The sequence below is a fragment of the Hibiscus syriacus genome, unplaced genomic scaffold (genome assembly GCF_006381635.1).
Source record: "Hibiscus syriacus cultivar Baekdansim isolate YM2019G1 unplaced genomic scaffold, ASM638163v2 tig00116975_pilon, whole genome shotgun sequence".
NCBI lineage: Eukaryota > Viridiplantae > Streptophyta > Magnoliopsida > Malvales > Malvaceae > Hibiscus > Hibiscus syriacus.
The window spans coordinates 1165764-1178298 of NW_024063499.1; the positions used below are offsets into that span (position 1 = coordinate 1165764).

At 35.0% G+C, this 12535-nt stretch overlaps 1 protein-coding gene across 1 annotated transcript; it reads right to left on the reverse strand.

Moving 5' to 3' along the window:
• Positions 1 to 5655: 5655 nt before the first annotated feature.
• LOC120192383 (endoribonuclease YBEY, chloroplastic-like) lies at positions 5656 to 10706 on the reverse strand. The gene is made up of 13 exons (XM_039195172.1): positions 10249 to 10706; positions 9660 to 9911; positions 9484 to 9579; positions 8928 to 9105; positions 8682 to 8765; positions 8503 to 8603; positions 8124 to 8216; positions 7565 to 7636; positions 7326 to 7445; positions 7173 to 7223; positions 6512 to 6700; positions 5853 to 6119; positions 5656 to 5822 (listed from the first exon to the last, which is right to left on the reverse strand). Exons 1-12 carry the CDS (start codon positions 10645 to 10647, stop codon positions 5952 to 5954), a joined length of 1803 nt encoding a protein of 600 aa, XP_039051103.1. The 5' UTR covers positions 10648 to 10706; the 3' UTR covers positions 5656 to 5822; positions 5853 to 5951.
• Between the last annotated feature and the right edge of the window lie 1829 nt (positions 10707 to 12535).

A 12535-nucleotide genomic window follows, 5' to 3' on the forward strand; every position in this document is an offset into this window, starting at 1 on the left:
TCAATCAATTAAACAAGCACAAATAAGAATTATGTTCGCATCAATTACACAAATCAACTTTTACAAATCATCTTTTACAAATCAATTAAACAATCAAAAAATAAGCAATAATTCTTATTTCCGATCATCTACTATTGAATCAACTTTTACAAATCAATTAAACAATCAAAAAACAATCAATTAAACTATTGAATCAACTTTTGCAGCTCGACATCATTTTCACGCAGTTCACTTCTGAGATTAACCTGCAGAAACCAAACATTTGTTCAGACAACACTTTCTACAAATTATTGAATTCTAGTTACTTAACCAAACATTTTCAAACCAAAAGTATATAAACTTACCAATTGTTTATGGAAATTTTTATAACGCGGATGCAGGTAGGCAGCGTCTCGTATATATCGATTTAGCCATATAATGCCGAAACCACAAGCCTACTGCAGCTTTATCTCTATCGGTGGGAGGTAGATACTTGATGCTTCCCGTCGTCAAACGCTCCAACGCCAAGCATACGAGAGGACCACAATCTCCTCTGGCTCCGCTCGTTTGTTGTGGCGCGGTCTCGTCTCTAATAACTGTAATATTGAGCTTCTTTGGCTTCTTGTTTCCAGAACGAGTCCAATAATTGATCGCATCCAAGAATTTAGCCAAATGAGAGCTCCATCCCTTAATAACATCTCTTAAATCAGCCAATGATATGTAATTTATCATGCTGTCATACACTATTGTCTTAAGGGATGGGAGCTGAAGCTCGACGAGAATCCAATGTTTACGTTCCAAAACAGGGATAAACACCTGCAATCATAAGTAATAATTCATTCATTTGCGCACTTATTTCATAAAACCTTTAAACTCAATCTAAAATAAATACTAACCTTATCGACCTCCCACCATGCAGGATAAAGTTTAGCTTGTCCATTGCCCAAATCAAATGATTCATCTCGTGCATTCTTCAAGTGAACGGCGTGAAAAGACGTCGGCATTATTGTATATCGTATATTTTTATTTTTCTTAAGTTTTCTTATTATTAGAAGACGTGTCACCCACGCATCGATATGCTGTTTTACAAAAAAAGACATATATTAGTGACTTACATAAATTTAAAAAAAAATTAATCAAATTGAAATATAAGAAAAATATAAGACTTACCCCCCCATCGAAATAGCCATTGTCTTCGACCCCTAATAATACGCCCCACCAAGGCCGTTCAAGCAACAAAAAGATATCATCGGTGAGCTTGCATATGTCAGTGAAACACCCCTTGCTCCGCTCATGTAGATAAAAATCAACTGCGGTCTTAGCCCAAAGGGTGTTATCCAAAATTGTGTCCGGTAGTTGTTCCCTCTCCTCTTCAGATACCGGTATGGTACTGGCCGGTAACTCATACGAGAGCCAACTTGAATCCATCATGTCCGGCACGACAGAGGGTTTCTCAAGAAGCCTACATATGACGCCATGTGAATCGGGCTCTTGAATGGTGGGAGGGACCTCTTCAATGATGACAGTGGCCTCTTGAACGGTGGGAGGGGACTCTCGAGGAATGATATGGGGGGCCTCTTCAACGATAGGAGTGGACTCTTGAGGGATGACAAGCGAGTCGGGCTTCTTCTTGCGGTGTCTTCGCACTATTGGGGTGTACGGAGACTTAATAGCACGTGCACGCTGTCTGATGCGTGAACTCCGTCGTGCAAGCATAACCCGACGTAAAGCATCCACTCTATCGGGCCGCTAAATAATTAAATACAAAATCAGTAAATAAACAGACATGATATTTAAACAGTGAAAACAAAGACAAATATGTTTCAAACTTGCATTGTATTCACCCAAGTCATTATTCTATCATAGTTCACAAAATGCATCAGATAACAAAGAAAAATATGTTTCAAACTAATACCCTGAAGTTAGTATTTGTTTTGTCTATTGGTTGAAGTAAATTTATCCATTCAAGTTTCAATTTGCAGAAGAAGAAATAGTTTACTTTCGCAACACGAAACTTAAAATCGCAACGCGAAACCAAAATCGCAACGCGAAATGAAAATCGCAACGACAGAATCGCAATGCGAAATGAAAATCGCAACGAAAGAATCGCAACGCGAAATGAAAATCGCAATGCGATTTTGGTTTCGCGTTGCGATCTTGTCGTTGCGATTTTGGTTTCGCGTTGCGATTCTGTCGTTGCGATTTTCATTTCGCGTTGCGATTTTGGTTTCGCGTTGCGATTTTAAGTTTCGTGTTGCGAAAGTAAACTATTTCTTCTTCTGCAAATTGAAACTTGAATGGATAAATTTACTTTCAACCAAAAGACAAAACAAAGACAAATACTATTTCACAGTGTTAAAGAATACACAGTTTAACAGAATTGGCAGCAACCGAACAAATTTACTTTCAACCAAAAGACAAAACAAAGACAAATATATTTCACAGTGTTAAAGAATACACAGTTTAGCAGAATTGGCAGCAACCGAACAAATTTACTTTCAACCAAAAGACAAAACAAAGACAAATATATTTCACAGTGTTAAAGAATACACAGTTTAGCAGAATTGGCAGCAACCGAACAAATTTACTTTCAACCAAAAGACAAAACAAAGACAAATACTATTTCACAGTGTTAAAGAATACACAGTTTAGCAGAATTGGCAGCAACCGAATAAATTTACTAAGCAATCTAAGTGAAATGGCTAATCTAAGTGAAATTACGAGTAAATTTATCATTAAGTTAAATATGGAAAATCTTAAACTTACCTCGTTGCGTAGAGTATGAACCTCATTCTGCAACGATACTATCATCTCACGTAGAGCGGCAACCTCACCACGTAAAGTTGACACCTCCACACGCCATGCACCATCGTTATCGCGTAGAGTACCGATCTCCTCACGCAAGGCATTGACCTCATCACGTAACTCCCTTGACTCATCCCGTTGAGGTGGAGGTGGAGAACAGGGAGATAGGAGTCGTGGCATCTTTGCCGGTCGCCTATCATGAGGTGATGGTGGAGAAGAGGCTCGATGATGTGACGGGATAGGTGATGGCTCTCGTTCTAGAGGTGTATAGTCGTCACGATCGGGTGATGGCTCTAGGTGAGGTGATGGCTCTCGAATTGGAGGAAGTGGATGCTGCTCATCATCCGTGCCATCAAAAAAACTCTGACTAGCTTGCCACCAATCAGTGGCAAGCTCTTCCTCCGTGGGTGACAGTCTTTGTAATGGAATGTTGGCCTCCTAAAATATAAAAACTCAAACAAAGTTAAACGTCTACTATTAATAACTTGTTTATATATTATATGAAAGTATTTGTGTTAACTTACATTATTTATTGTGGCATATGGTATTAAGTCTTCCCAATCCAACAGAGTTTTCCTCTTCTAGGAAATAGCCCTGGGAATATCATTTGACGTTTTTATTGCATATGTACGCATGCTGGGGAAAGCCTCGAATATCCAAATCTACAAACAATATAATAACAAAATTAGTAATTGTTAAATAATTAATTATAATTTTAGAAACATTATATAGAAATTCTTACCTTAAAGGCCCAAACAAAGCCTGACAAAGTGTATTTGGACCCATCGCCCCGCAAACTTTTGCGGTCATCAAAGGCAGACGACAACTTAGTCCAGGTAGCTTTCCATATATACGAACCCCACGGAAACAGATTCCATGCATTCAGGTCCTCTACCAATATTATTAGCTCCCGATGAATAGGTTGTCTGGCCTCTCTGCCTAAAAAGCCGGCATACACAAGTAGTAGAAGGCATACTCGGACAACATCGACGTCTTCCATCCGAGTGAAACCAGCTTTCTTATTAAATAATTTCTTCAGGTCGTCGACATGTAGGTTCGGCTTCTCCATTGACTCATCCGGAAAAACCCGGGATAACCATGATGGGCGGGCGATATGACGAGTGTACCGGCCTACATCATCGTGTCCGAATCGTAGACCAGTGATTAAGCAGAACTCCTTCCGCCCAAAGCAAGTATACGCTGGTGGAAAATGAAACCATATCTCTTCCTCACCACGTTGTATATTGTCGGGTAGATTTGATGTCATGGTCTGAAGCCACAAATGGGTCAAATTAGCATCTCCACCCGGATGCTGTACTCTCAGCCATGGCCCGAAGCAGGTTTCCTCAAACAATTGTCTTTGAGCAGGTGAAAGCTTCTTTGCAATTGTAGTGGCCAGGCTGACTTTATTTCTCAAGGTCAATTGAGCCGAAAAAAATTTCTACAAAAACAATAAACATACCAAGTTAGATATACCAAAAACTACACTGTGAAGATATACCAAAAACAATAAACATAAAAAGTAGTAGTTTATTCTTGAAACTAAAATTTGCAACACTGTTTTGTCTTTTGGTTGAAATGAAAATCGCAACGAGAGAATCGCAACGCGAGATGACAATCGCAACGAGAGAATCGCAACGCGAAATGAAAATCGCAACGAGAGAATCGCAACGCGAAATGAAAATCGCAATGCGATTTTGGTTTCGCGTTGCGATTCTCTCGTTGCGATTTTCATTTCGCGTTGCGATTCTCTCGTTGCGACAGTCATTCTCTCGTTGCGATTTTCATTTATCTCGTTGCGACTCTTCTGCAAATTGAAACTTGAATGGATTGCATTACTTCAACCAAAAGACAGAACAAAGACAAAGACAAATACTAACTTGAAAATCGCAACGAGAGAATAGCAACGCGAAATGAAAATCGCAACGACAGAATCGTAACGCGAAATGAAATCTAAGTGAAATGGTTAATCTATTATTGAAATGACCAGTAAACTTATCATCAGTTTCAATATGAAAAACCTACAATAATGCAAACATTTCAAAATAAAAATAATTAAAAAAACTAACCCTCGGAGGTTGATTTTCCATTTCTGAATATTGTGAGGGATTTCTGACCGTGAATGGTTGTGAGGGATTTCGCCGGAGATGGGGACGGAAATCTTCGGAGATGGGGACGGATTTCTTCGCCGTAGAGAGTGAGAGATGGAGATGGGACTGAGTTGTGATTTTAGGTTTTAGGTTATGAGTTGCGATTACGGGATTTTGTCTTAATATTCTTTTTGTAATTTGAAAATAAAATACGCGTAGCGATTATAATGGCGCTTTAAATATCGCGTTGCGATTTACGGATACGCGTTGCGATTTTATGTATTATCGTTGCGATTTACGGATACGCGTTGCGATATACGGATACGCATTGCGATTTACCCATACGCGTTGCGATTTACGGATACACGTTGCGATTTACGGATACGCGTTGCGATTTATGTGTTCGCGTTGCGATTTTCATATTCGCGTTGCGATTATTGAAAATCGCAATGCGAATTTGTACTATCGCATCGCGATTTTCAAGAATCGCGTTGCGATTTTGGAAACTGATTTGCGATTCTGGGGATCGCGTTGCAATTTTTATTTCGCGTTGCGATTTTGTTGGTCATTTTGGCAAATCCAAAAAAAGTTGGTTAAAATCGTATATTATAACTTTTTTTTGGTCACTGAGGCGATTTTCTCTATTAAGAAAGCAACCATACGATAACCTTATGTGGTTTTATTGCTTTGACATGTATCATGATTCACAAAATTGAAATACGTATGTCAGAATTTATATAAATATATAATAAATAAACATGCGTGTAACACTAACAATCTCTATAAAAATTGCTAACGGTAATATAGAGTACAATGTTATTTAGTTGCATCACATACTTCCAAATTAGAAGTTGATAATAATAGCAATTCTATAATAGTAAAAAAAACACAAGTATAATTAATTGGGGTTTCTCACCCAAAATGGGGGAAAATAATTATTGGGCAAAGAGGATAAATTCTCACCCTCGATTATGCCACGTTGACTTTATTGTTCCATTTGAAGGGGGAAAAATACTCTTTTTAAGTGCCTAAAATTGTGGGCTATTGTTGTATTGTCTTAAGCGTGAAGTTGGGTCTTCAGAAGGCGTACCGATAGATAGCATCAGCTACACCGTCTTCATCATTGCTAACACCAATTACATCGGCCACGGCTTTCGTTTTCTCCGATCCATTGCTGAGAGCAACTCCTAGTGATGCTAACTCGAGCATTTCCATATCATTTTCCCCATCACCAATTGCCATTATCTACAGCCAAATAGAAGGAAAAAGGAAGATTGATTAGCCTATAGGTGCTAATAGTTAATAAACTATTTTAGGAAGATTATTTTGGAATATATCGTATTGTTTTCACCAATTTAAAAGAAAATGAGTGCCACTAAGCACAATTTAACATTTTTCATAGAGTTACTAAGGTCGCTATAAGCAAGCATTATATCTAACGCTTATATAAATGCATATTTTGGTTAGTATCACAGCAGTTCAAACTTCAATCTATGTAGAATGGTAAATCAATAACGTAGCAGCTAGTTCTCCGAGTTATCGAAGCATGCATGCTGGATTTGCCGTGTGGATAATTTCCGTTTATCGAAGCAAATTCGGTGGAAGTAAAGAGAAGATAGACGATAGGATTTATGTACCTCCTTTGAATTGACACCCAAATGATCAAGTAGCAATGTTACTCCGCTTCCCTTTGAAGTCCCAAAGGGAACGATTTCAAGCATGTCGGGTACAGCCTGGACAACATTAGCATGATCTCCTGTAGCTTTTGACCAGTATGGACGTAGATTAGTTGTTATTCCCTCGGCAGTGTCGAAAAAAATCAGCTTCTGCAAAACCATAATATGCGATTAAATGACAAAGGACCATATTCAACAAAAGCTACAAATTCAATGGGGTGGGATTCTGTAATGGAAACTGAGTGAAACCGAATGGCACTTAAACAAAGAATCTTAAACACTTTGTGTTATTCTTGAAAGTAGTTTTATGCAAACTGATATATCGTATACATGTATCTATGTTAGAATCATAGAAGCTATTGGCAAAGACTACTGCTGTTATTTTCATTTAAGATTGAATATAGAATTAAAAAGTTAAATGCATTTCGGAACTCATGGCACTCATGTCAGGTCTTTGAACAAATAACCAGACAACACTCAAAATCAATAAATAAACAAAACAATCACCAAGCTCATTTTTTCCTCTTCTGCTACTGAAAATGTTGAGTCCTTCCAGACAAAAGATAGTCCTATTACTTCCTATATATGCTTTAAGCACTAACGAGAGAATCTTTGACTCTACCTGTATGTCTGTTGCAGCCACCATATGCTCAACTGAAGGCATGATCTCTGCCTGTAAAAATTGTTAAGTGTATCATACACATTATAAAAGTTTTATCAGTCAGCAAACAAAATGTATTCATACAAGGAAAGAGTAAATGAAAGTAAACAGCACCTTTGGTTCATGATATACGGTGTGAAGTGTGTCAACGAGAGGGTGACTAAATAGTGTTAAACAGCGATCCTGGCAAAATGCAATGAGAGGAACCTTATGTTCCAAGGAGTATTGGCCAGCCTGCAAAATTGAATAAAGAATTGTGAAAAAGAAAACAATGGATTTATTTTTAAAGGATCTTACATGACTATTCTTAGTCAGGGGATTAAGCATTTAGTATTTTGGTAAAGATGTCTAACCTCTCTGCAAACGTTTGGATCTAAATTCCTTTTAAAAATTTCTCTACCATTTATACCATAAACAAGCAATCCCTACAACCAAAAAGAAAGAAACCAATTGAGCAACACTATGGTAATAAAATAAACTGCCACAGGCTTTCGAGCAAAAGAATGTGCAGAATCAAATTTTACATTGTGTTTTAGTTGGGTTCACTGAAAATTTGCTGGATAGATTTTAGCCTTGGGTTAAATTTGAAATAGTAGAATTTTACCGCACAAACTTTTTGATGAATTCTCAACGACCCATTCAATTTTTTGTCTGAGATAAAATTTAATGTCAATATACCTAAATTGAAGGAAAATAAGTTCATTGAGAGACATAAAAGGAAAACAATCAAGGAAGCAAGATAAACATCAGAAAAAGCTAAAGGGCCGTGTGAGTCCAATAATATCATATAAGAAGAGGTCTCTTCAACTTTTCAGCTTGGCATCTCTACTCTTGCAAATTGATCTAATAAAAAGTTTCATGTCATTCATGCAGTTGATACAGACACTGTCAGCGTAGACAAATGGGAAGTACCTGTAAGAAGACCCCAGGAGTGTGCTCTGAAATGATGCCGTCTTTGCCAGCTAAATCAACCATCTGCAGAACACTTATTGCAGCAGGACGTGCCTGACAAAGTGACAAGTAACAAGACAGGTACCGGTAATCAATATCTTCGTTAGCAAGCAAGATGTCAGATTGAAGAGAAAGAAATACAAGGTTATGAGTTATCTGGCAACTCATAATATAAGAATGAGACTGTAAGATCAAGGTTAAAAATATAGGACATACACACACACACACATATATATGTTTCAGTTTGCTAGATAAAGACATAATACATCTGTAAACTTCTTGAAGAACATCATGATAACAATGAATTAGAATTAGAACAAAAAGTGCCCACTGTTCTTACTTTTCCTGTCGCTATCACAATTTTTACACCTCTTGATGATGCCTCTTTCAAAGCTCTTGCATTGGTCAATGAAACTTGACTTTTGCTGTTCAGCAGTGTGCCTAGCAATAACATTACAAAAGAATTAGATATGGTACTGGAATTAATAAGAAATAGAATTACAGTATGAATAATCTCACCATCCATGTCACAGAAGATGTACTTGAACTTTGGTCTGTAGAACCGAAGGCTACCTTTTTTCTTCTTGTCTTTTGACAATTTATCTGCAAGATTATCTCACTTGAAATTATATATTAATATGATTTATTGTTTAGTTTCAAAATCATTCAAGAACATGCACAGACAAAAAGAATATAAACCTCACAGGTTAAGAAATAAGACTTTAAAGGGTCAAACTGCTAAGAAAGGGACAAATCAGATAGTACCATTTGGATTTTCAATATTAAGGTTTTCACTAGTTTCAGCATCATATGCACTCTGTATTAGTCCTTTTCCTTTCCATCCAAGACTCTTCAAAACAAATTTCTCCTCCTCCTCCATTTCTTCCTCAGCATCTTCGCTGATTTCATGATCAAAACCCAACAGATGTAGCAATCCATGAACCTTCAAAGTGGATAAACAGTTGGAGTCAGCCTCACAATAAGTTTTCTGGTAGTGATACTAACTTCTTTGGATGCTGAATCGGTAGAAACACTGCCCCAATATGTCCATTGTCCTTTTCTAACAAATTTTCCATTTTGGCATTTCACATAAATCAGATCAATCTCCAAGATTGCTTTCTGAGTGTGTGTTGTGTGTTATCTTCTAAAGAAAAGTTATCATTTCTTGCAATTCCATTCAAACCATAGTTATATAAGGCCATTTTTGTAGTTAAATTATCAAGAAAAGTAATATAAATTTTCTGCCCATTTTTCCTATCAGCTTATGATGACTCTCATGTCCAAAGCAAGAAATGGAGAAAGCTCAAATTATTGAACCAACCATAAGGATGCGAATTTCATCAATAAGTGTGTACCCTCTTTCTTCTGCTTGCCTTGCAGCAGTCTCGATAGATATAACAATGTCACCAAACATAAGCTGCAAAGAAAGTAAGAAAGATGTGTCAACTGGTTTCACACATGAGTTAAAAAAACATTTCAGACAACAGATATACTTACAACAGGAAGGTTAAGTTCAGGAATATGTTCGGACATGGAAAGGACATCAGTAGCATGGTCTTCATCCCTCCACTCCTTATTTAGTTTCTGAATGATCTCATCGTTACAAAGGAGTACAGACAACTCTACGCTTTCAAACTCACCTAAATCTTGTATGGAAGTATCTCTTGTTTTATAATTTGAATCTGTTATACGGTCAAAAACTAACTTCATTGCCATTGGCACATTAAGGCGAAGTAACTCTGCAATGCTCTGCAAAATGTAAGCAGCAATAAAACAAATAGGACAGTTGGAATCGAAATTGTCCATGTAATTTCTTTTCTATAATTCTCTCCAGAAACTAACAGAAAACTCGTTAATACTAGCACTATAAAGAAACGTAAAATAAAAATATAGCACGAAAAACGTATAAACATCAACTTTCAATCTCTCGAGAAACTAACAGAAATTTCGTCAATACTAGCAATTTAAAGAAACCTAAAAATAAAATGAAGAAACGTAAATTACTAGTCTTTTATTGTACTCGAGAATCACACTGAAAATTAGTTAATATTAGCATCATTTGAATTGTAATTATAAAGTATTATACCGAAATTTCAGAATCATCGGGTAACTCTTCTTCAATGCAGATACTAACACTGAGCTCCAACCGCTTCTCTTTACTCTTCGCTGGCCGTCCTCTCATTTTCCGATACTCTTTATTCGAAGCCACGACGATTGGCATTGGCCTTGAAAGCGTCCTCCTTCTATCTTCGCGGCACAGAAAGTGAAACCTCCGTCCGATGAGAGAAGATTTTGGAGAGGAAGGGATAGCGAAACGCGCTGTGCAGCGACTGGGAGATAGATTGAAAGAAGAGCGAGGGATGGAGAAGGTAGTTGGGTAGAGTTCAAGCGAGAGAGTGATGGCGGAGCGTGAAATAGTGGACGCCATGGCGGGGGAGGGAAGAAGGAGGATAGGACGGAGGAGAAAAGAGAAGCGGCTGAGCATATAGATTGTTTGCTTCTCTCGTTAGCTAATAGAGTTTTGAGCATAAACTCAAATGGATTGGGACCAGAAGGGTATATTGCTATATTAGAATGTAATCAAAGTTTGTAGACGTTAATTAAAAATATGGTTTACCCTTAAAAATTCACTAGCATCCCTTAATATATGAATGATTATTTAAAAATAAATATTGTATACACATCTGAAAGTTTTTATTAATATTTTAGCAATTCAATTATTAGATTTATCAGTATTTTATTTTTATATACATCGATTAATAATAATAAATTCAACAATTAAATTATAAATATATTAATCGTAAGAAAATTCATTTAATTTCACACTAATACAAATAAATCTCTTATCTTGAAAAATATTATATAACCATTAATTATTAACTATTGACTACTAGCTCGATGATACTCTAAAAATGGGAAAATTTTACAGTGAACATCACACACTAAAATATATTATTAATGTGACACATTGAAATATATTATTAATGTGACATACTGAAACACATCACTAATTAAATTGTCTATTTTAAGTAAATATGAAAAAAATATAATGATCTATCCATAATTATTTTTTTATTATTATTTAAATTAAATTTTAATAGGAATATAATTAATTTGTATTTTTTATTAAAAATTATAATTATTTTAAATTTTTATTTGTTTAGAATTGAAACAATTAATTTATTTAAGTTTATAAAATAATCCCAACAACAATAATTAAAATTAACTGTCGACCATTCTATTCATTTTTAAAATATGGCGTTCTTCGGCATATAATCGTGACAGCTTTGATATAAGGCATGAATAAATTCTTTTGTTTTCAGCAAAGGTATTTTAAACGGGTTTACAGCAGTATTTGATATAAACATATATATTTTCCCATATTATTGAAATCAAAACATAAACAATATTATTTAGTTTCTGTTTTTTTTTTCTTCCAACGATTGGTATTACAATTAATTGATCCGAACAAAGTTCGGTTAATTTGGTCGACTAACCGAAATTTATAAATAATATATATTATATATTAAATATTTTCGGTTAATTTGATTAGTTAAATCATTTAAAATCGAAGTTTAAACACTTATAAGACTAATATATAGATAAAATATTAATATTTAATAATTTCTATTAATTTGGTTAACTAACTAATTTCGAACCAAATTAACTGACAACCAAAATTTAAAAAATATTAACCTTTAACCGGCTGAATCTAAAATTAATCGACTGATTAACCGAAAAAACTTAAATTTAGTTGATTAAATCAGTTAAAATTGAAATTTGAACACCCCTACTCAAAAACATAATAAGTTCCATAAGATTTGAGTATTCTGGTAATGTTTTGTTAGTGTTTCATTAATGAATACGTAATATATTTTGATTGTTATAGCAATTATATGCTGAATAATACAATTTTCTGACGATGAATAGAGTCGTTGATGATTGATTTTGATAGTAACTGTTAGGATGACTTTGCGAAATTAAACAAATTAAGTATACCAATCTTAAACAAATAATTTTTTTTAAACAATTAGATTTTTTAATAAAAAATATAGTTTAATTATATTCCTATTAAAATTTAAACTAAATAATAATAAATTATTACTTGCGGATAGATCATTATACTTTTTTATATTTATTTAATAAGGACAGTTTTATTAATAGTGTGTATCGGTATGTCACATTAATTGTGTGTTTTGATATATGACGTGCACTCTAAACTCATCCCTATAATTATATATTTATATTTTATATAAAAATATTTTTATATTATTTGTTAGACAAATGATTAAAGATTTAATGAAAAAAATAGAAAGATTTCAATAAAAATGATTTGGATGTGGATTTTTAACAAACTCATGTTTGATAATTGG